This window comes from Macadamia integrifolia, chromosome 10, assembly GCF_013358625.1.
Source record: "Macadamia integrifolia cultivar HAES 741 chromosome 10, SCU_Mint_v3, whole genome shotgun sequence".
NCBI classification, from domain to species: domain Eukaryota; kingdom Viridiplantae; phylum Streptophyta; class Magnoliopsida; order Proteales; family Proteaceae; genus Macadamia; species Macadamia integrifolia.
The window spans coordinates 21,033,981-21,059,498 of NC_056566.1; the positions used below are offsets into that span (position 1 = coordinate 21,033,981).

General features: G+C 38.0%; 1 protein-coding gene across 3 annotated transcripts; it reads right to left on the reverse strand.

Moving 5' to 3' along the window:
- Positions 1–1,394: 1,394 nt before the first annotated feature.
- LOC122091404 lies at positions 1,395–24,543 on the reverse strand. 3 transcript variants are annotated; one of them, XM_042661327.1, is made up of 12 exons: positions 24,146–24,542; positions 23,510–24,040; positions 22,141–22,405; positions 10,695–10,854; positions 9,843–10,599; positions 9,327–9,750; positions 9,053–9,234; positions 4,617–4,776; positions 3,953–4,177; positions 3,520–3,870; positions 2,889–2,990; positions 1,395–2,012 (listed from the first exon to the last, which is right to left on the reverse strand). In XM_042661327.1, the coding sequence occupies exons 2-12, from the start codon at positions 24,013–24,015 to the stop codon at positions 1,776–1,778; spliced, it is 3,369 nt and encodes a 1,122-aa protein (XP_042517261.1). In that variant the 5' UTR covers positions 24,016–24,040; positions 24,146–24,542; the 3' UTR covers positions 1,395–1,775. The 3 variants fall into 3 exon arrangements, with proteins under 3 accessions (XP_042517261.1, XP_042517260.1, XP_042517259.1); XM_042661326.1 differs by having other exon boundaries at positions 9,843–10,596; positions 23,510–24,543; XM_042661325.1 differs by having other exon boundaries at positions 23,510–24,542.
- Positions 24,544–25,518: the final 975 nt, after the last annotated feature.

Genomic DNA, 25,518 nt, shown 5'->3' on the forward strand with positions numbered 1-25,518 from the left:
ATCTCACCTACCAATTGTGAGTTTTCCCCTTTTAGAAAAGAAAAATTTGTTACCCCACCTCCCTATTCCCTTTAAATATAACTCATGTAAGAGGAGGGGGGACACTTCATTCTTCTTATAAGTTCTCTCTCTCTCTCTCTCTCTCTCTCTCTCTCTCTTTAGTTTTAGTTCTTCTTTATTTTTGCTTTAATCACTTTTGTAATAGCTTTTTATTTCAATTAATGCAAGCACTCTTTTTTTTTTATTGAGCCTTTTATATTTATGATTTATGCAATTGAGTTGTAATTTTTAAGTTATAGTTATAGACTTAGATCTAGGTGACAAAATCACGAGCTGTGGAGCACCTCTTTTTCAAGTTCAGTTTTTTTTTTTTTTCAAGATTTGTTTTCTCTAAGCCTAAAAATTTTAGATTTGGTTCATTCCAGATTTGATTTTTAGGATTGGCAGTATCTCAAATCACGAGCCGTGGAGCACCTCTTTTTCAAGTTCAGTTTTTTTTTTTTTTCAAGATTTGTTTTCTCTAAGCCTAAAAATTTTAGATTTGGTTCATTCCAGATTTGATTTTTAGGATTGACAGTATCTCAAATCACCCAAGCTTTCAAATTCAAGCATTGATTCAGGTAGGTAGGCTTCTTCAATAGTCTTCTCTCCACTCTCTCATTACCTCTTCTGACTACCATTTCCTTCTTAATTTATGATTTTAATTTCAGTCGTTACATTATTGCTTTCCCTATCCCCTAAGGTTCATGATTAGTGTATATGTTGGTTTTGCCCTTCCTATCCATAGAACCATCATTTTATTGTTTTTAATTTAATTGTCTCCCTTATCCTAAAGCCAAGTAGTATGACTCTTGTAAGAGTGACTCTCTGGTTAAGTAGGGAAGTTTATATTATGATGCATCTCTCGGGCTAAGTAGAAAAACCTACTTGTGAATCTCTCTAGCTTTATCCCCTTTATTTTATTTTATTTTTATTTCAGCATTTTTTTCCCTTCATTGTTTTTAGTTGCGTGGGTTGTTTATTTTCAATTATTTATTTATTTAATTTTAATTACGCAGCTTACGTATTTAAATTCTTAAATTCTTTGATGACGAATGGTTATGACATTATTTTAGATACATATATTTAGGACGATAATTAAAATTAAATCACAACCATTAATCGGTTTACTTTCGCATTATTAAAAGAAGCCAAAAATAAAATGACTGTTCTCCCTATGTTCGACCAGTAACTACACTGATCCGTACGCTTACAGTTGCATTTTAAATCCTAACACTGAACTATTTAGAAACCCAGATGCTTGAAATTAGCTTTCAAATTAGAGTTCAATGATCACACGAGAGTCCAATCGCATGGTCAGATGCCTGATGGAGGAGATTTCTTTACTGCAAGGGTGAAGAAAAAACTTGATCCATTAACGTAATTGGGGAAAATGTTGTAAATTATGTTGCCCTTTGGGAAGAACTGCAAGGGAAAGTCGAATACATATAACAGAAGGGTAGAAACCTGAACGATAGAAAATTCGTAAACGTTCTACCCCCTCAGATGACAAACTACAATCATTGACTACCCACAATAACTTATAAGGAAAAAAAAAAATGACCAGAAATAGATTAACTGAAAACTACTCCTACAGTGCCACCAAGCTGATACGCAACCAGGCAAAACTTGAACTATTTCATCCAAGGAAACATTGGTGAAAAACAGAAACCCTAAGTGTTAGGAGCTGCAAAATTGGGAGGGAATGGGCATATGAATAGATTAGTAGGTAGTTCCTAGCTTGTTGCACTCAAGAAGGAATTGGCACGGGCATGCAGCATCTCATAGAGTTGCCCCGCTGTAGGTCGGTCGGCAGGATCGCCATTTGTACATCGATGGAATAAATCAACCAGGAATCTTGTAATTTTAGCTTCAGTCTCTACCACGTCCACTCGCTCTGTGCTTGATCTACTCATTGCAGGCTCCTCTGAAAATGATTCCAGTTCATCTGTCAGCCGTGGCCGCTTACCCATCTGTGTCAAACAAAGATTATTACTAATTCCCCAGTCCTCAATACCGATCCCTAAAACAAATGAATACATGAATAACATTTGGTCTTCTTCCTGCATTATATAACAGTGGTACCAATTCAAAAAGACACAGGAAACCATCCCAAAAAGCAGAAACAGACTAGTAAAATTATGATTTTAAGGTAAGGCAACTAGGCATGTATTCACCTTCAAAAAAAAAAAAAAAAAAAAAAAAAAAAAAACTATTATTCAGGAAATTCTTTTAGCAGGACTGATCAAAATAACCCCTAAAGATTCAAACATCCAAGAAGGTAGCCCAAATTTTGTGCAAGTGCTGACAGCAACTTAATTTGTCATAATTAATTAAGCACGTGCAACAAGGTGACTACCCACATTACCCTGGGCCAATCATGATGGGTAAAATGCATCTTAGCTTGTTTTTAAATAAGACCTTTGAAAATCTGTGCAGGTCTATGGTACATATCACCAATGACCAAGTTTTCCGTCACCCAAGATGAAGAGAGAATCTCTTCACTCATGGGTTCTGATGCCTAGCTGGGACTCCTGGATAGTGAAAAGGGTAATTCAGACTTCCGTCAATAGGGGGGGTAATGATGAGATCACAGTGGTGGGTGAAGAAACAACCATAGGTGGTGGGGTAAAACTCTCGCCAAAGAAAGACCATCAGGATAGATTCCACTACTAAAGCAAAGTACTAGGACAAGGCCTCCAAATGCAACTGTGCCAGACACAAAGCAAGGCCAGCACCTTCCTGAAGGAGGTGCACAATTTCAACAGAGACGCGCGCGCACACGCACACACACACACACATGCCTTTTTTTTTTTTTTTGGCAGAACGAGGGAACAAGTTCAACAAACCTGAAGTAATCGATGGATGTCTGATTCTGGCAATCCAGCATAAGGGACTTGCAGAGTCAACAATTCCAAAAGTAGGCACCCATAAGACCAGATATCCACCTCCTGCAACCAATTAGAAAAAACAAGTGTGATCACAAAAACCTTCTTCGGAAAAAGAAGGGCCTAAAATCTCCAACAAACAAAAGATAATTCATATATGTGAAAAATGCAGGAAAAACCTCAAAAATTATGATCAGTCATATCAAGTTCCCACAGAAAATTTTATGTAATTTTTGATAAAGAGGCCCATTGTTATCACATAGCAGAAGATTTCCTGAGACTTGCAAAATTAGCTGGTAAAGTGGTGAAACAAATGCAGCCCTTTTGACCGCCACCAGAGCTTCCACAAGCAAAAAACCTAGCACATGCTGGGTCTCCAAATATTTGTGTGTGACATGAATATAGGATGAAGGAGCAGACGAATGATTGGGAAGGTGATAATAAGGATAAAACTACATGCATACCCACAGTCACGAGTCAACTTCATCAGGAAAGGTATCTTCCTCTCTCTCTCTCTCTCTCTCTGAAGCATTTACAGGGAAATAGTTTCGAATAGGAAAGATCTTGACAAGTTACTGGAGAATAAACTTACCAACCCATATTTCTTCTGATTATGCATTCCCTGCAGCACCTCCGGAGCCATCCAGCGGGGTGTTCCAACACAAATATCAGGAGCAGGTATTCCAACATGGGCAATACAGCATGTGTGTGAGAATGAACGAAGGGGAACTGCTCTGTCAAAATCGCAGAGCTTGACAATTGGAGAGCCATCACTTCTCTTCTTATCCAGATCAATCAAAATATTTTCACTTTTAATGTCTCGATGAATAATGTGTTTAATATGCAGCTCTGTTAATGCACTGGCAACATCTTTAGCAATAAACAAAGCCAAGTCCACTGGAACATGCTTCTGACCATCTTGGGTAAGCTTCTCTATATAACTCTGCTTTAGACACCAGCAAGAACAAATATCAAGGCATTAACTAAAGACACAACATATGAAGTAATTTGAGTAGTTAAATTACCTTTAAGGAACCCCCCTTTATGTACTCCATCACAATTGCCGATCGTAATAAACGACGCTCCTTATTTTCCTCTAGTGGAGGAACCCACTTAGAAGAGATTTGATGTCCATAAATTTCTACTATGCAGGAGTGTTTCTTCAAAGCCCCTAACATTCTTACTTCCCCAAGACAAGTGTACTCAAAATTCCTCATTTCATCCATTGAATCAACACACTTAGAACGCACCTACAGCATTAGACAGAACATAAGCTCAGACATCATATGATTTTAGACAAATCAAATTCCCAAAAGGGCACAGAAGTCAAGAAGTTTGGATCATCAAATCAAAGATAATGCCCAATAAATTTCAAAAAGAGCATTGAAAAATCAACCAACAATGGTACACCAAGTGACATAATCAACTTGAAAATTTTAACTCATCAGTATTACCCACATTCTGGCACATGAGATGCATACAGACAAAACAACATCCAAGGCTTAGAGGGACGAAATCTAAAATACAATACTGATAAAAAAATGAACTGCTACCGTTCAAAAAGAAAGAAACACCCCCCCCCCAAAAAAGGAGAAAATACTGATCGCTATACATCAATAGAATAAGCAACAGAAACGTTCTCAAGAATATCCGGTCAAAATTATAGGCTTTGACAGAATGAAATTGCACCTTTGCGGCAGCCTCCACAGACCCAAATTTGCACCGAACCAGAGAGCTTGATGCTGCCTTTTCAATTTCATCACATAATGAAAGAGAAGGAAAAGAGTAAACCGAGCTAGCCATGTTTCCATTCTTCACAGGAACAAGAATCCGGCTCAAAGGGATATACCTGAAATAACAACCTCACTCATCAGGAAAGTATTAGCCAGGGGCCATCTTCATTGATTTCCACATATGCTGTATCTATACATTAAAAATATAGTGTTGAAATTCGATGTCTATAAACCAGAGAATCTAGAAAACCTAAAATCCAGATGGAATTGGCTGTAGATGGATTAAAATTTCAGGGAACTTGGCTAGTAAATGCTTGTAGGGTTTCTTATTCTTTCTAACAAGAAAAATACAGATAACTAGACTTACAAATGAATATGAATACTTCTTACAAACACACACACACACCCCCCCCCCCCAAAAAAAAAAAAAGGAAATAAAGTTGAATACTTGATTAAAATGGTTGAAATGACATGAGTAATCAATTAGACGTCCATGTTCTTCAATATACATACTAGTTATGATACCAGCAACCAACATTGCAAATAACAAACACAGACATCATGGATATATTTTACACCCAGAACATTATGTAGTGATACTTGTGTTAGAAAAATATTTGTAAATTTCATTTCAGTAGCTGTTTCGGTTTGGTTCCAAAATGAAAATTTTCAGTACTCCAGCACTTCCAATGAAATATTTCAGTTGATATAATTATGTAAAACTAATAAATATATTAATTTTTTAAACTGATAAATTATAACATCAATAAACAACATTTATAATGATAATGCAAATCAACTTAGGTTGGACAATGTGAAACCCTTGAAGTGTGCAAAAGTGGATTGTTAAAGTGGGCTTCCATTTTGGCCCAACAATGAGCAGAACTAACCCAAAACAGACAGATTCCAAATCCACTATTCGCACGCATTTTGACTGGAACAGCCAAAACACACCATGATGATCAGAACAAGCCAAAACAGTAAAATTACCAGGACGTCAACACAGAACAACGGACATTTTGGCCCCCAAAACAAAATATTTTGGATTTTTCAGTCAATATGAAATGGAATTTACAACTAAGGCTCTGTTTGTTTCCATATTAAATGCCAGGAAGTAAAATAAAGCAAAATAAATATTTTAACTACTTTCATATATCATATAATTTTGGGGCATAAAATAGTGGGCCCTGCCATAGAAATTTACAACCCAATATTCACTTTTGATGAGATAACAATGAAAATTTTATGCTCTTTACTTTACTTCCGGCCATTTTACGTCAAACAAATGATGCGTAAGGCTAAGAAAACAAAAATCTTTTTTTTTTTTTTTTTTTTTTGTGGGGGGGGGGTGGGTTGGGGGTTGAAAGTGATTTGTTATCAAATGTAGAAAAAGATTAGGGTTTGGTCTTGAGTCATCTAGATTTGACAACAAAGCACTTTCAACACCCATGGGCATAGCACATTGATGTAAATCGACGGAGGAAGAGAAGAAAGGTCCAGCCAGCATAGGCCCAAGTCTTCAGGGACCAGGCTTAGTCCCAATACTTATTTATCAGTCCATATGTGGGGACTCTTTAGCATAGTTAGTAAATATGCGTTCCCCCCCCCCCTTATTCGAACGTTTAATTGCCGAATCTGTTTTTTACGGAAAAATACGGGTTTATTAAGGGATGCTGAATTAAACACATACTTTTACGTCTTTTTCTGTAGTATTCATTTTACCAGTACTTTTTTATTTAAACAATAAATTTAAAAAAACAAAACATAAAAACAAACCCAAAATCCCTTCCCGATCGAAAATCCAAACCTAGAGAGGGATGTAGGAATACTCCTTATATGCTCCCTTACCCTAATACTTATTTCAACCAATCATAAAGAGGGTCTTTTAAGTTCCTTTTCAGCTTAAAATCATAAGTACATATATGTTTCATGGTAAATATACATATCCGTATTGGCCGTATTTTTACTTACAAATCGGCCGTATTAAACACGTACCATATCATTTCGTTACGCATTTTATTGCACGAATTTTTTAGAAGTACTTATGACCATTTGTCCTGTTCAATTCCCGTATGTTTTCGTTCCCATATCATTGCCATTCTCGAACTTACTAACTATGCCCTTTAGTAGTTTCTATTATATCTTTAATTTAGTAGTTGCTAATTAATAGTTGTTACTACTTTGTTAATTCTCTACAAGATAGTTTCTATTTTGTAATAAGTTTCTAAATTGGAGATTGCTAGTTGCAAGGGGAATCTCTTCTCCACGCAGTGAGGGTTTGGGTTGCTGTTTTGCTACATGCCCACAATTTTAGGCCGAACTATTCCAAGGCCTTGTGCGTTGTTCTTCCTTGTGACATGCAGGACTGGCATGAGAAATAGTGAAGCCTAGTGGAGAACTAGTGCTGCTGGTGTGAAGCTAGCAAGACATGAGTGAGATGCTCGTCATATCTCCTTTTACATTCTGTTCTCTTCAAATCTGTTCTGCACGTTCAAGTAAGAGCTGTGATTCGTTTTCATTGATTTTTTTTTTTTTCTTTTCCTGTTTGAAGATTGTTTGAGTGAACAAACACTCTATTGTCCATCTTCTCAAAATAAAAGTGGAGTTTATATAGGCTATATTAGCGGTATGATTGTTTTGAAGGTTTTCAGTTTCTCATTGTAAGCTACTGTTGAAGCGAATACACAACCTTCAGTTTTTGGTGCTTTTTTTTTTTTTTTTTGGCTCCTGTTGTTCAGCATATATGAGGTACGGATTATGACTTATCGAGCTGGCAGATCATGGTTAAGACTTTGGGATGTTGTTCCACCTGACATTAACTTCCTTCAAATTTAATGTGGGACTGATCTGACTAGCAGATTGCTTGTTTCTGGTAGTTGCTATTTCTATAGATAAGTTGCTATATTGACATACAAAAATCTAACCATTGGAATGGGTTGATCGTCAAGTATGATGTTCCATCTGTTGAATAATGATTATGGTTGTGTTGACATGTTATTCTGTCAAAGGGATTTTTAAAGATATACATATTGTTGTTTCTAATTATAGATAGTTTCAGTCCTTTGAATCCAACTGCTGGATCTTCATCTTACTTTAAGAGATTGAAGTACCATTAGCATAGTTGTCACGAGGCCAAGGCGAACCAAGGTGTTGAAGGGTTGTCTAAGCACTTAGGCAAGAAGGCACTTGCCTTAAGGCAAACAAGGTGACCAAGTGTTATTTTTTATTTTCCCTATTCTCTAACATTATTTAGTAAACTACATATATCTTGTATCATAAAAATCAACATTAAGCCACATCGAATCATTAAAATCAACATTTAGCCACATCAAATCACAAAAAATCAACATTAAGTCACATTAAATCATAAAAAATCAACGAATTCACCTATGAAATGTATAAGATATAAGAATAGGCGGAAATCGATATGCTTATGCTGAAATAAGAAACAAGAGCCAATGAGATAGAAATAATTGAATCATAAATAGAGTTCAGGTTTGAATTCCATAGATAATATAGATGGGATTCTCTATAATGATAGAGAAATGAAAGACTTCCCTATGATTCTTATTTTATGTACTTGATACTACTTGCATCTATTTATAGAAATGCTCTTGTTCTATAACAAGTTTGACTGCTCAAAAGATTTTATTTTTACACGAGCCCTTTTGTATTAAGTATAACATAAAACCTACTTTCCAACAAGTCTAAGATCACTCAAATCTGAGTTGTAATGACGAAGTAATGCTTCGGTCAAACTTATTTTAAAGTGCGCAAATGCTGTTAAAATCACTTGAATGAAAATAATTTTATGGATATCAAAACGAAAGATTATTTCACCGGACTTTTGGTTTTTAGCAATGTTTTCACATGATAGGATTTATAAAATTTTCACAATTGAGAAAAACACCAGCATTTAAAAGTTGAAAATCGCCCCTATAACCAAAATCCAGTTTTTGTTCTTGGATTGGAGGTTTGACTTTTTATCTTTTTAGAATTTGATTTTTAAACTATTTTTATTGGATTCAAATAAGGGGTATTTGCTTATTTATGAATAATATCTTAAGTAAATTAAATTATATTTGGCATAATGCCTAAACACAAAGCGACATGCACTGCAATAAGGCAACTGTCGCCTAGGCCTCAGGTAAACCTCCTGGACGCCAAGTCGTCGCCTCGATAACTATGACCATTAGTTACCTACATCAGACCTGAGTTTGGGGTTAAACCCTAGATTAGGTATTATCTGTGGTGATTAGCCCGCTGGTTGTGAGCCATACAATTCTGTTGTGGGTAGAATTCTGAAATTTACTATGGCATTACATTGAATCTGTCACACGTCATATCCCATTCTGAAATGCAGACAAAAAGGAAAGGAACAAAGAAATGGACCTGCAAAAAAATTCTGGATCTGTCTCTTCTCTTATATCAGTTGGATGGCAAGCATCAACAATCATTCGCACCCATGAATCACCTCTTCTGACAAGAATGATGTTCCAGGCATGTGGCATAAAATCTAGATAGCCTCTCACAAGCTCACAAGGAACTGGAGGCTCCACCCTATCACATAAGTACTGCACATTTCAAAACTGATTAGCACAGAGTGATCCAAAATTAGAAATTGCATAAGTTAAAAGTCAGAACACAATCACAATAAAAGAATCACCTTCAAAAGCACCGCTCTATGCCTACAAACACCAAATCGCAGAGTGCCTATAGGGACAATGTTGGAACTGCGTGCTTCCTTGATAGACCGTAGGGATTTTTCACACAAATCAATGAAGTCAGATTCATTACCCAACATTTGTTTAGCGGATTTCTCATCATGATCACTGTTCCCAGTTGCGCAGGTACATACGAAAGGTTTCTGATAATTTGATCCAGCCACAGCTTTCCGTGCCCTTTCAACAATAGCATTTCTATCACTGCCGCCAAAACAACTAGAAACATATAAAGCAAGCACTGACGCAACCTGCAGATTATCAATAGTGAATTTCTCCCTTTCTTCTACTGAACCAGTGGACTGCTTCAAGCCAGATACCAATGCCTGAGCAGACAATGCAATAGCATCCAATTCCTCATCTCTTTCTCTGGACCAGAAACACAACCCAAATTAACATTGAAAAATTCAATATGCCACAAATTATAATCAAGCACACATGTGCTTTGCACACAAACCCACCTGTCCACAAGGATTACTTCACGTGAGTCACGACACAAACTCTCGTAACTCTGAAGTGACATAAAAGGACGATCCCGCCCTGCATCATAAAAGCCGTCGGGTATACGGTCATCAATGCTACAGAATGATTCAGTACTATACTTGCAGGATATATTTGAGGGATCACTGACTGGTCTCCTAGACTTGCTTGGTTTGGGATTGTCAAGATCCCTATCTGAATGCCTTTTTGATTTTGGATTATTTTTAGATGCTTCTGACAATGGATCTTCTTCTTGCTTATCAAGTCCATCTAGTGAACCAACCAACGATGTATTTTTCTCCCCATTTTCATGGTTGCACTCTTTACAAATGTCAACAGGGTCAAAGGAAAGACATGAGCAGCTTTCACCAGTGTGCACTTTACTCGAGCCAATTTTCTCATCTAAGTGAGCAAACAAAATGTGAGATTCAGCTTGTTCAGGAAGCCTATCAATGTTATCGTCATCAATGTCCTTAACAACGCTTGTAGTTTGAGCAAGAATATCAGAGGCAAGCACAGCAGGTTTGCATGGCGTGCATTTTGTGGCCATGTTCACATTCATTATCTCATTGTGATCTTTAGTTCTCCACTTCCTACTGTTATTCAAACGCTCTTGGCGAGCTCTCTGCTGCAAATGATCACGTCGCTTCCACCCCTTTCTCATTCTCCGTGCTGTGGAACATCTAGTGTTTGAAGAAGCATCGCTCAATGTACTCGACGATGCATTAGGAGAACCTACTATCAAAATTTATTATAATCTACTGTGAGTTCCATAAGCACTCAACACAAAGTAACACCAGTATAAAATCAGAGAAAAGCTCCATGTGACTCACCATTTGAAGGATTGTCCTCAGCCTTCTGAACAGAAGCATCTAAAACATCCACCTCAACTGAAGAATTGATAAGTTCATCATTGGATGTGTCTTCACCATTTCTTTCCAGATTGCAGTGTATCCATGGTGGAATTTGACAGCAATCCGGAAGCTTATTATACTTGAAGATAACAAAGAATTACCCAAAAACATGTTAGGTTCAGAGGGTTTGTGCATGAATACCATTATACCAATATGGTACAGAAGAGTTGGAAGAAAAAAAGAAAAGAAAAAAAGAGCTATGGAATCATCAATCCTTAGGTGAAATTTTCTCCCGGGGGGGGGGGGGGGGGGGGGCAGTATAAATTGGTGTTTTACCATTCAAAATTCATATACAAACACAACACAGTAACCAAATCAGATGCAAAGATTCAAAATGATAATAGCAATGTCTATGATAAGATTAATTGTGTCCACCCAGAGCAATAACAATTTTACTGCATCACTTAAACCATCTCTCAAGAAGCTGTGCCCTAAAGATTTCTTCTAAATAATTCACCTTCAATAATGCCCCTTCGTTGCCTTCTAAAGTTGAGGTCAGAAGACAATTGGTGAGAGTGATAAGAGTTCTAATATTTGTGAATTTGGTCACAATCAATGAGAATCAAGGGCAGACATGCTTGACGTACTAGCATGAGTTCCAAGAAAGCCCAGGCTTGGCATGACCAAACCTATTTTAAGGCTTAGATCCACTATGTTTTAAGTTTAGTCCATTTGTTTAATGTTTTAAGTTTATCTGAGTCAGATCTGGTTGAACCGGTGGCTTTGGTTCACTTTAAGTAAGATATTTATTCCATTGTCTTCAAGTGTTTTAAGTTGGGTCCACATCCTTTCCAAAGGCTACTTAAACTAAATAAACTTTAAAAAGGAATGTGAGTCATAATGGAATCGGCTAGGGAGTTTCCTAGACAGATTCAAGCTTTGCTTTTAATAGCATTTATAAATAAAGATCCAAGGTCTCTTTCGCCCACGATTTTGCATTTGAAAGTTGTTGCTCTGCTTCTCCTTGCGCAGAAGGTCTTCCCTTGTGTGAATCAAGGGGTGATAGGTGTGAAACCAGTCAACACCTTGTGGTGGGAAGCCCGGGTGCCATTGTTACTGCTCGTCTCCATTAAGGTATTATTCTGTACATATAATCTCCGCAATTTCTATTCAGTCCTAGATTCCTGGATTTAGAAATCCAACCCTCACTAGGATTGTAAATTTTAAGGTGTTCTGATTGCCGATTTCAATTCTGACTTCACAAACTTCTATCGTTACTGCACTCTTCCAGATTCTGTTTTCAAATTCTGAATCTGTCAAGTATGACACAGTCTGTTACGTGAACTTGCAAGCCAACCCTCCTTGCATGCGTGGAAAGCTATAGTAGTGGCTGGTTATCGTCAAGGGAGAGCATAAGTTATTGGATCTATCATAAAAATACTAGAGTCATGAAGTAATGAGTAACATTGGGTGTAATCATGTAAGTTAGTAGGGATAGTTGTAAATGTATAGGAGAAGTGGAGGAAGAGGGTATGTAATGGCTATACAGCCTATTCATTGGTAATTTCGGAATGAGATAGGTATATGTTGGATCTCCTACAATTTCTCCTTGAGAAAAGAGGATAGGCGACCTCCTAATTACGCTAAACCTTCTTAAAAAATATCACCACTGTTATTTTCTTTGCCATTTTCACAATAGGGAAACATGGACAGAGTGTGCAAGTACCACAGCCCTACTCAAGCAGGATTGCACCTTATACACTTGAAACCTGAATTTGAATTATGGTGTTTCCAATTCTGTTGAGCCTGAAATTTATACCATACTGGTTTTCTATTCGGTTTAATAATTCTGTTACCTGTTTTTAATCATACTTTTAGTTTGACAGTTTTACCCATATCCTAGTGTCACTAGGAATCCTCCATAAACTCAGATCCAACCATTGGGATCAAGCTGAGATATGCAGCAAATATCAACCGCCCCCCCCCCACCCCCCCCCCCCCCCCCCCCCCCACAAAAAAAAAAAAAAAAAAAAAAAAAAAAAAAGGAGAACCCGACCAGATCCAATTATGTGACTTGATTATATATATTTTCACCTTTGCTGGACTCTTCCCTCTCTGTTTCAATTTTGTTTCATTATCAATTTAACTCTCAAATCAGTACTATATTAGAACCGGATCAAACAAAATTTTCAAGGTCCCCAGATGTTTGATGGCTGCTGTGGTTTTCCATTATGCTGATGGATCTAAATCAACAAAGAAGTTAATTCTCAAACAAAAATTTTGGTCCAAAAAAAGCTGTTGCAGTTCTCACTTCAGTGACGGCGTACCTCAACACAGCATTAAGCGTTCTCCCTTGCATCCCTCCTTTCTAAAATATTGCTTCATTCTCTATTCACCCGCCCTTTCTATAATCTATTCTCTGTCTCACTATATTGTCTTTAAAACTTGTAAATCTCAAGGGAATATTTATCCTCTTGCTTGAAAGGAAAAAACTTCACTTGCCCTGTAATATAGTCATGGTTCAAGAACTCGAGCGTTAGGGTCGAAAACCAGGACTCTGATACCATATAGCCTGCTGTCCTCTCCAAGCATGCGAAGAAATTTTCTTGCTTGACTCGCTTTCAAGGGCGCAGGTGTCATTGTGATGCCTTGCCCTTTTTCGCTCCTGCAATCAAACTAAAGCACCAACGAGCAATCAACCAAAGGAAAGCCTTTATTGATTTGATATAAAATCGCTAACCCGGTGATCATAGACCACCCTTGCTCCAATCAATCTTTCGCCTTTATTGTTATGATGTGACTTTTAAAAGTCACTGTTTTCGACAGGTATCAACCAAAATTCGACCGAAATGCGGAAAATTTCGAGTGAACCAATGGGTTCGACCATTTGGGTTGAACTAGCCTTTACAAAACATGCTTAAATGGGAAACCAAGTGTTCTCATTTTAAAATTTAGACCCTCTCCCCATATGTTTTCTCTGTGAAGTGGGAAACTTGGAAACACTCAAGATTTCCCCTTTGTGCCCAAAAAACCTTCAATCTAAGCTTGGATCTTGCAAAATCTACCTAAGGTGGGTCATCTTTTGTTGACAGTATCTTTGGGTATCCATCCCAACCTTATGCGCCATATCTACATCCTATCAATGTGACTGAGTCACTCCCTAGGCTGGGATACCTAGCTGATGTTGATGATGCATCTTATAGATGAGCAGTGACGGACTACCAAAACAATTGGGCCCAAAACATGTCATGGAACTCATATGTGATGCATTCAGATGAGCGGCTATGACATCTGCATTGGTACGCAGCTCGTGGACTGGAACTGCCTAGACACTCTATTGGAATTGACTTTTGAATGTTGAGTGTTGAGTGTTGAGTATGTTGAGACTTGAGACTTGAGACTTGAAAGAGAACTCACAATTATGTAATATTATTATTTATTTTGGATCATTTGCATTATGTTTTGTTTGTTTTAACTTTTATTCATGTATTTAACAATTATGTACTTATGTAGATTGTAGACTACACATAATGTAGATTATGTAGTTAGTTTCAGTCAACGACTCAACGTACATTAGCAAACTTGGGTTCACAACACAAATATGACTTTTGGTGTTTTTTCCATGAAATTAATTATGTGAATGTGTTAGAAATGCCTAAAATAGGATGTACAAAAAAAAAACACATTTTGGGGGTCGAATGCCGTGGGGGTTGCAAGGGGGCAGGAGACCCCCCACATAGCAAAGGGTTTAGGGAAGCCCCCCGCTTGAATTTTTTATTTGAGGGCAATTGTGTATTTTCCGGATTAGAATTTTTTCGCTATATATTTGTAGCGAAGATTTCTTTCTCTGTAATGCAAGCAATACTGAGAGGTGTGAGGATGAGCGTTGTAACCCTATTCTCCATTGATTAGTGAAACAAAATCTCATCTCACCGAGGACGTAGGCAACCTTGTCGAACCTCGTAAATATGTGTGCATTGTTTGTTCTATTTTTCCATTATCTACTGCATCGTTTTAGGGTTGCCTTTCTACATATTGGCATCAGAGCCATAGTAATTAAGGCGCTACTAAGGAGAGGCGCTAATGCATTTTATAGGGGTTAAGGAGCTGCCTTATTGGTAATGCATTGTTTTATTTTTTATATTACATATCTATGTTTTTTAGTGGCTTGTGTACAAAAGTCTTGTACACTGCGGCACACCGAATCATATAAAAGGATATATAATTGAAAGGAACCCTCACAGTCTCACACGCCTTGGCTTAGGGTTGAAAATGAAACCCTTGGCAGCGGCAATTATCTCCAACGATTCCGGCTCCAACAACATTTTTCTGGCTACCATGGCTCCAACGATTCCTCCTCCGATTACTCCAACTCCGGCAAGGTAAGTAAATTAGTGTAAAAGTCTTCTTCTTCTTCTCTCTTCCCTTCTCTGTTTTTTCAGCTGCTCATCATCTTCTTCTTCTTCCTTCTCCTTTGTTTGAAGAAGAACTTGAAGAAGAGCAAGATGGAGCTTGATGCCGACACCGATTCAGATGTTGCTACTTGCTACAATGATTAGATAAGTTCTTCAGGTATGTTTCTTCCTTCTATTCTTGTTCTTCTTCTTTTCTGTTTCTGGCTTCTATTTTTCTTTTTCTTCCAATCTCTTCTCTATTTTTCTTTTCTTTTTTTCTTCTTGTTCCAGCCCCCTCCTCTTCTTGCTTTTCTGGTTTTTTTTTTTTTTTTCTTCTAATACTTCTTCCAATGCTTGGGTGGCTCACTAGCTCCATTTCATGGCAACCTGGTACTCCTCCCTGAAGCCCTCTCTCTCTCCCATCTCCTCCTTAAAACCTTCATTTTGCCTGCAATTTATTTATTTTTTAATTCTTCTTCCCTTCTCTGTTCTGTGTCTGTCTTTTTTTTTCTTTTCCTTTCCATCTTTCGTCTCCTCCTCTGCCTTCTTCTATGCCGGTGGCAGTAATGGTGGCTACGCTAGCTTCTAGTGGCTAGTGTGGCTTTGGCTGCTACTGCTGCCGCTGTTGCTGTTGCAAGTAAATTGTGCATCTGTTGATATAAATTGTAATTTTGTGATTACAAAACTATGTACTTCTCCTATCAAAAGCAAGCAATTTGACGAGCCAAATCCAATGGGTCTTCTAGTTGATTAGGAACTAATATCCACTCTGCTTTGCACTTTTGCTTCCACGTTGATTCTTCTATATTCTTTGTTCTTTTTTCCTATTGTATGATATGTGAAAATGTTTGAATTCTTCTATATATTGATTGAGATTGTTATTACTATAATAATCTGTTAGTGTAAATTGACTGAGATTGCTATTGTTGTAATGGTATGAATCTTTAATCATATTTAGCTTATAAGTAGAATTATATAATTTTCAATATGCTATTTGTGCCAAATAAAATGGTTACATTAAAATACAACACTAGAACGCTTTATTCGATAAGACGACGCCTTATGCCAGCCTTATCGCCAAAGCGCTTCGAAAGACCCTCAAACGCTTTGGTCGCCTCACCACCTTAATAATCTTGATCAAAGCTCTAGGTTTCCGTTTTCTAGGGTTGACTATCACGATGGCAGGGAAGGGATCGAATATCAAGTATGATACCAAGCGGTTCAATGGGAAGAACAATTTCATCCTCTGGCGTCAAAAGATGAAGGATCTTCTAATACAACTGGGCTTGGCGAAAACATTATTGGGGAAGTCAAAGAAACCTGCAAAAACTACTGACGAAGATTGGGAAGAGGAAAAGGCGGTAAGTGCTATTCGATTGAATCTTTCTGATGATGCCCTGCTGATGGAGTAGCCTTAGGGAGAAGAGGGAAAGTCGCGCAAAAAGGGGATGGGAATCACACAACGGACAAATTCACTAATTCTAAAATTAAATTCACTCTAAAAATCAAACATTGAGTTATGCAAGTATATAAAGGGAAAATAAAAGACACACAATAAGACTCCAAAACTGAAATTGACTCCTACTTAAGACTCCAAGCAGAAACCTACTTCTCTACCTTCGATGTATCCTGCTCATAGACAAATAAAAGACATAATGTAAAACTAACTACTACCAGCCCTTGTTGGACCAAAAACCTGGGCTGGACCGGTTCTTCCTATCCCTTGGCTTCCACAGCCGGTCCTGCTGATCCAATCAGGTAAGTGCAACTGTATCTACATCACCTACAAATATGTTGTGGGTATCGAATCTGCACAACAGTTATGGGCGAAACTTGAAAGCATCTACATGAGGAAGTCCTTAACGAATAAGTTGTCGTGAAGAAGCAATTGTATTCTTTACAGATGGAGGAAGGTACAGATCTATTAGAGAATCTTAACATGTTCAATCAGATCATAAGTAAACTTGCAAACCTGGAGGTTAAGATCGAGGATGAAGACAAGGCGTTACTGTTGTTGTCGTCCCTCCCAGAATCAAATGATCACCTGGTAACGACTCTTTTGTACAGGAAGGAGACCCTTGAGATGGATGAAGTTGCGGCTGCCCTTATGTCCAATGATACAAGAAGGCCAGTAGTACAAAATCTCAAGGAGAAGGTCTTTTCGGAGGTGATAAGGAGCAAGAAAGAGGGAGATCAAATCAGAAGGGATCTAGGAAGAGTCGATCGAAATCAAAAGGAGCAAAGACAAAGGTCTCTTGTTACTATTGCAAGAAGGAAGGTCATCTGAAAAGAGATTGCTTGAAGAGGAAGGCGGACTTGAAGAAAAAATGTGTAGATAAGGCATCTGAGAAAGCTAGCGTGGCTGACAGTTCAGATGGAGATGATTAAGATGTACTCTCTATATCATCAGGTAAAAATCAACCTTCTGATTCTTAGATTTTAGATTCTGAATGTTCATATCACATGTGTCCACATAAGGATTGGTTTGATACATATCAACCATATAATGATGGGTCTGTCCTAATGGGGAATGATGTTGTATGCAAGACCATTGGGATAGGCACTATCAAAATCAAGATGTTTGATGGGATAATAAGAACTTAAGCAGATGTGAGACATGTACCAGAATTAAAGAAAAACTTCATATCTTTGGAGGCACTTGACTCAAATGGCTGCAAGTACATAGCAGAAGGTAGAGTTCTCAAAGTTATTAAGGGTGTTATGGTTGTCATGAAGGGACAACTAACAGGAAACCTATACAAACTTATAGGGAACACTGTTATAGGTAGAGCATCTGTGACTACAGATGTAAAATCTAATACAAATGATACCTATCTATGGCATATGCAGTTAGGGCATATGGGAGAAAGACGATTGATGGAGCTTCATAAAAGGAAACTATTGAAGGGAGTGAAAATTTGTAAATTGAACTTCTGCAAGTATTGTGTGTTTGGGAAACAGTGCAAGGTTAGTTTCAAAACTTCAAAACATAAGAGTAAAGGGGTGTTTGATTATGTACACAGCGATGTATGGGATCCTTCGATAACAAAATCTAAAGGTGGGGCAGAATACTTCGTTATCTTTGTTGTGATTACTCAAGGAAAGTTTGGATCTACTTCATGAAGCATAAAGTGAGGTATTCACTAAATTTAAGGAATGAAAGGCTGATGTAGAAAGGAAGATAGGAAAGAAAATTAAGTACTTGAGAATAGATAATGGAGGGGAGTACACGTACAAACCGTTTCTAGAATTGTGCAAAGCTGAAGGGATTACACATCACTTCACGGTTCCAAAGACACCACAGCAAAATGGTGTAGCTGAAAGGATGAACATAACACTTCTAAATTAAGCTCGGAGTATGAGGCTGAATGCAGGGTTGAGCAAGAGATTTTCGGCAGAAGCAATGAATATGGCATGTTTCCTCATCAACAGGTCTCCATCAAAGGCGGTTGATTGTAAAATTCCTGAAGAGGTATGGATAGAAAAACCAGTAGATTATTCTATTCTAAAAATATTTGGTTGTCCAGTCTATGCGCATGTTGAGAGTGAGCAGCGTTCCAAGTTAGACTCAAAGTCTAAGCAGTGTCTCTTTTTTGGTTTTAAGAAAGGCGTAAAGGGATTCAAGTTGTGGGATCCAAGTTCACAGAAAATTGTGTTTAGCAGGGACGTTGTGTTTGATGAGTCTCATATAATGAAGTCAAATTATAATTCATAATTAGTCGATAGAAATAAAGAAGGTTCAACTGTGCAGGTGGAGTAGTGAATCAGAAACAACAAGAGAGAATAAGTCATCCAGTGACTTACCAGGACAATAGAAAGCAATAGAAGTTCCATGTACTGTGGTAAAGGGTAAAGGGAAGTTTACTCACAAAGCACCTGTGAGATACGAGTTTGAGGACATGGTTGCCTATGCCCTCACTGTAGGTACAGGGATCCATCTTCCTACTATGATGCTTTGAGTGATACACAACATGATAAATAGATGGCAGCTATAATGGAGGAAATGGAATCTCTATAGAAGAATAAGACTTGAAAGATTATGAAAAAACCCAAGGGAAGAAAAATCATTGGGTACAAGTGGGTCTTTCGTAAGAAAGAGACAACATCTGAGAAGGAGCGTGAAAGGTATAAGGCTAAACTTGTAGCCAAGGGCTATGCATAGAAGGAGGCGATAGACTACAATGAAATATTCTCTCCAGTGGTAAAACACACTTCGATCCGAGTATTACTTGCTTTGGTGGCCATGTATGATTTGGAGCTTGAACAGCTTGATGTGAAGACTGCATTTTTTCATGGTGACCTGGAAGAACAGATCTACATGGAACAGCCTGAAGGTTTCAAGGTGCAGGGAAAGGAAGATCATGTTTATCTGCTTAAGAGGTCACTTTATGGTCTTAAGCAATCTCCTAGGCACTTTGATTCCCACATGATGAAGATTGGCTACACAAGAAATGAGTATAATAGTTGTGTTTATTATAAAGCATCAAGTGATAATTCCATTATTTTGTTAATGTTTTATGTTGATGACATGCTCATTGCTACAAAGAATAAACATGATATAGTCTATTTGAAATCTTTGTTGAGTGCTGAATTTGAGAAGAATGATCTTGGTGTTGCTAAGAAGATCCTTGGCATGAAAATCCTTAGAGATAGAAATGCAGATAAACTTTGGGTGACTCAAAAGAGGTATATTGAAAATATGCTAGAGCGTTTCAACATGGAAAAGGCTAAGCCGTTTAGCACTCCGTTAGCTAGCCACTTCAAGTTATCTGAAAGGGAATGCCCTATAACACATGAGGAGGTGGAGCATATGTCTCAAGTCCCCTATACTAGCACAATTGGGAGTCTCATGTATGCTATAGTTTGTAACAGGCCAGATTTGTCTCATGCAGTTAGTGTTGTTAGCAGATATATAAGTAATTCAGGGAAGGAGCATTGGAATGCAATTAAGTGGATCTTCAAATATTTGAGTAAGACTAAAAATATAGGTGTTATGTTCAATGGCAAGGGAAGTTCCACAGAATTGGTGGGTTATGTTGATTCTAACTATGTTGGTGATTTAGACAAGAGGTCTACTACAGGGTATGTATTTACATTGGCTAATAGACCTATATCATGGAGGGTGATGCTTCAGTCTATAGTTACATTGTCCACTATAAAGGGAGAGTACATGGCGGCAGTTGAGGCTGCCAAGGAAGAAGTTTGGTTGACTAGATTCGTTCGTGAGTTGGGGTTGGAGCAAGGAGGTACAGTGTTACATTATGACAGTTAAAGTGCCATACATCTTGCAAAGAATCAGGTGTTTCATGCAAGGACAAAGCATATTGATGTGAGATTTTACAAGATCAAGGAGCTTGTGTTAGAAGGCAGTATTCACTTGAGAAAAATTCATACAGATCTCAATCCTGCAGATATGTTTACCAAGCCAGTTACTACAGAGAAGTTCGAGTCTTGTTTGGACTTGATTAATATTATTCATTGTTGAAGACGAGGGATGCACCAAACAGGTGCGAGTTTATACCTCTGATGAGGTATGGGGATGAAAACGTCTGCAGGTTATCTTTACAGGAGGCTCGACAAAATTCAAGCCAAGGTCGAGATTTTTGATGTACGATGTCTTGTATTCCATCACAGTTTAATCCAGGGAGTACTGGTGCAGCGCCTTGACAAGCAAGATGGCGGTCCCGCTAGCCGGTTAGAGGGCTGTGGAGGTTGCAAGAGGGCAGGAGGCCCCCTGCATAGCAGGGGGTGTAGGGGGTGCAGCCCCCCCTCGAATTTTTTATTTGAGGGCAATTGTGTACTTTTCAGATTAGGGTTTTTTCCCTGTATATTTGTAGCGAGGGTTTCTTTTTCTATAATGCAAGCAATACTCAGAGGTGTGAGGACGAGCACTGTAACCCTATTCTCTATTGATAGTGAAGCAAGATCTCATCTCACTGAGGACGTAGGCAACCTTGCCGAACCTCATAAATCTGTGTATTGTTTGTTCTGTTTTTCCATTATCTTCTGCATTGTTTTAGGGTTGCGTTTCTACATAATGATCTGGATAATTTCTACCAAACAGTCCAAACAAAGGTTCAAAAAATACAGAAAGAAACCCTAATAAACATAGCAGTTTGATCAATCATTTATGGGCATGCATCAAGTTATACAAAGGTTATAAATCAGGTAATTCATATAATTTGATATGAATTAGAATCAGGTCAACATCAGCCATGTTATGAATCAAAAATAAAATAAGAAGTTTGGAGATTGTGTGTATGTGTGTGTGTGTGTGTGTGTGTGTGTGTGTGTGTGTGTGTGTATAACATGTAGATGTGTTTTTCCCCCTATGTCATCACAACATTACGTTCTATGAAATTCTTTACAACTAAAGCCTAGGTTTGGTGGTGCAACAAAACAAGCAAAGGTTTCTATTTTGAAAAGAATCTGATACATTGCAAGTGAGTTGTACAAAAGAAAAAAATCCATATGGTCTCAATTCATCCCTTCCCATACAAGCAATTCAACCCTATAGATCTATGTTACAAAGGAAAAATAGCTATGTTCAAAGCATTGATAAAACTCAAACTAATTCCCGGGCTATTACTCATCGAGAATAAGTGCAACACAAGGTTGGTTATCGAGCTGATGTTGTCAAGGGAAATGTAGGTTTTCGCTAATACAGGGGATCCCCATCATTTGGGCAAATATTGATCAGCCATGTCTGCCCTACATATGGCAGAAAACCCCTGCTACTGCAGGATTTGCATCATAACAGAAAACCTTGGCCTAACTAGAATTCAGGGACAAAAGGAAAACATAAATATTAAAACAAAGGTAAAGCATCCTTTGAAGCAAGAGAAATTCATAACCGGTGCAAATAATATGATCCATGGAAGAATAGACACTAAGAGGCTAAAAATTCAACAGAAAAGCACTTCAAAGTTTTTTTAGCCCATGCAACTCATAGAAGGAAAAAAACAAATACTATAAGTGGAATGCTAAAAACATAACTAAATCAGTTTTCATTTTCCAGTGTAGAAAAATACCTGAAGATTTAATTTCTTGAGGGTATGCATCATGGAAAGGTTGAGAGACCCCAATGATGTGAGTTGATTATATGACAGGTCCAAACTTTCAAGGCTTAGTAGAGAGGACAAAGTAGGAGGCATTTCAACGAATTTATTATGGGAAACCCTCAATGACTTCAGGGAATTCAATGAAGTAATCTCATTGGGCAATTTCTTCAGCTTATTAAATGAAAGGTCTAAAAACTCTAGTTTACTAAGGCAGCCGATTTCTGGAGGAAGATATCTGCAGAAAGGAATAAAAAAAAAGGAATAAGTATCAAAGATATCTCCACTAGCACCTAAACAAGGTTAGGAGGACAACACTTACAAAGGTCTCCAGAAAACTATATACATGCATTAGAACCACAATCAACCGACCAGGACTAACAAAATAGAACAGTCAAGCATAATTTGGCTGTACTATGGGATAATGAGATATATGCCAGGACCAAGATTGAAATTGATCAAATCAAGAAATAATGAATTGGAATATTGGCATTGGAGCCTTCTTGAGGCCTTGTTCTAAAATAATGTACGCAGCCTTACCTCCGTTTTGTGGAGAGGCTGTTAAGACTTAATTAAGAGGCGTTCCAAAATCAAAACTTTAGCCTATTGCTTGGCTCATGTAACCAAACAAAACTTATCTGATGAATCATTGACCATTCTTGCCATGATTCAATGCATAGACGAATAACCAAGCACAACAACTGAATGTTGTTATGTCTAGAGCAAGAGCCATAGCCAAATCAAGCCAATGTTTCCACTCATTAAGTGGATCATAGAATTTTTTTCCCACTATGATTATCAGTTATAAGAGGGACTTCAACTACAAAACTTCTTCTTCCCATAATTCTCATAGCTTCAATACTCAAACGATTAAAAGACTTATTCAACTACAAGGGGGATACATGAATCATATTGCTATTCCACTGTATTAGATGCCACTACTGCAGTCAGCTCAACTCATAAGTGCTCACATCATTTCTCACCAGTTCAACCCAGGTACATTCATCCTCCCACTCAGATTTTTAACACCGCCATTTTGCACCATATCACACCTCACTGGTGCATTTGCTGGTTTTCGTCGCACATGGAAAAGCCATATCAATCGACTTTCCATCATGTCAACTACTGGTGCTAGTCCTAAGTTTACTCGAATATAAATATGTTTAACTATATCCTTCCCAAAGTCCCTGCCAATAATGTCTCAAGACCTTCATCTCAGCTACCCTGATTTTAAGAAAGTTAATACCTTTCTTAAAATTTTATTACTAGAGGTTTCTATGTTACCAAAGAATAACAGGTCAATGCTTTCTTGGACACTGGGAAACAGAGAAAAAAAACTCACCGAATAGAGAAGTGGCAAACAGAGAGCCTAGTCAGGGACGTGAGGTTTGCAATCTCACTCAATATAGGAAAAGCCGAAGGCCTCGGCGGAATTTTACAAAGCTCGAGCTCTTTCAAAGCTTTCAACTTGTGCAGAGGCAGACCCGACAGGCTGGGAGATGATATCTTCACTTGCAAGCATTCCAGCTCGACCAAATTCCCAGTCTCGGACGGAAACAGATTTATCTCATTCGCAAAGAATTTCAGGGTCTTCAAGCGCTTGAGTTCCCCCAAAGACTGAGGAATTAAATTGAACACGTTTCTGTACAAGTATAACCCCTTAATTGGATCCTTGGAGCGATCCAAAAGAGAAACTTCCCATGCTTTCCCCGAAACGTCGATAACTGGGTCATCATCCGAATTATCCCCGTCCGGTCCTTTCTCTGAAGCTTTTTCTGCTTCTCTGCCTTCATTTGACCGCTCACCATGTTCGGAAACAATTTGATTGTTCTCAGAATCTTCTTGCATTGCATCAGTGCAATCGAAAGAAACCCTAAAACCACATGACATAAAATAAGTACGAAACTCAGGGGAAACGAGAATGAGAACTATGGGAGACAGCAAGAAGGGGCAGGGGAACGAGAAACGAGTAACGAACCTCCTCTTCTTCAAAATTAGGGTTTATGTTAGGATTTCAGAAAAAATAAAATTTTACAGAAAGTAAAGAAACGATAAGGTTAGGGTTCGAAAGTCTAAAAGATCAATTAATGGAAGAAAAGAGTTACAACAAGTTGCGAAGAGAAGAAGAAAAATATAAAGAGTTGCAGAGGGGAAGCAGAACAAAGTCCGCCGTCGTAACTTGGTAGGTCTAGAGGCTTAGAACAGAGAAAGAAGAACGATTTCAGGGAACAGAAGTGTGTATCAAATAATGATCAACCAACGAAAATGGAGGAGAAAAGGAGACCGGGAAGTCGGGAACCCCTTTTCGAGCACCTATCCTCGTGGTTTTCAGGAAATTTCAAGCTGTGAAGTAAGCGGAGATGGGTGACGGAAAGGATTACGCAACCGCAAAAGTACTGGCATTTGCACCTTTTGGCTTTTACTAAATTAACCTTGACAACAAGGACAGTCACACAGGACTACAGGAGACTTCAGGTGGGAAAATTGGTGACACGTGGAATTAAGGATAATGTCAGCCCGCTGCGCTGCGTCCTGTACTCTTATTACGGACGGTTGAGATCCGTCCCTTTATGGTACCTGGGCCCACTGAGTAGCTGAGATACGGATTCCGGACCACGCTTGACATAATGCACGCGTGAATCTTTAACTATCTTATCTGTCTAGTGGATTGATGGTATAAAATTACGTTCTTCTGAAACGGACTAATTCTCTGCAAAAACATGAAAGTCTGAAACCGAGTAATGATTTGAATTTTTAAAAGAAAGGGTCACGATGGTTGGAAGGATGAAGTTATTCAGAGTCAACAACAACGGTACGTTCCAATCAATATTAATGTTTCAAAAAAAAAAAAAAAAACTAAATTTAATGAAAAGATAGATACATAAAAGGAAAATTACATCCTTTCCCTTATAGTTTGTCGAAATTACTTGTGAATCTAAGGACTTGAGCAATTTATGTCCCCCTCTCCCGTAGTATGAAAGATTCTTACATTTGAGTCTAATCTGTTAGTGATCGTGAGTTTGAATCTATTATGTAGTGAGACCATATTTTTATATCAAAAATACCCCTAGAACGAAGTGAAGAGACTGAAATACCCTTCAATTAGAATTAAAAAAATAGGAAAATCCTCTTTTAATCTCATCGTGTTTAAGCTCTCCAAGCCCTAATCTGCAAATCGCCCTCTACCAATTGTGATCTGTGTGAGGATGTGATGTGTTATCAGGGTTTTTAGATTCAAGAAACCCTAATGAGTCGTCGGAGAGGGCAGAGGTGATACTTTCTTCATTCGCAAGTGGAAAAGGCTTTAGGGTTTCCGATCTGATGTCCTGCTCTCTCCCTGAATCCCTGATT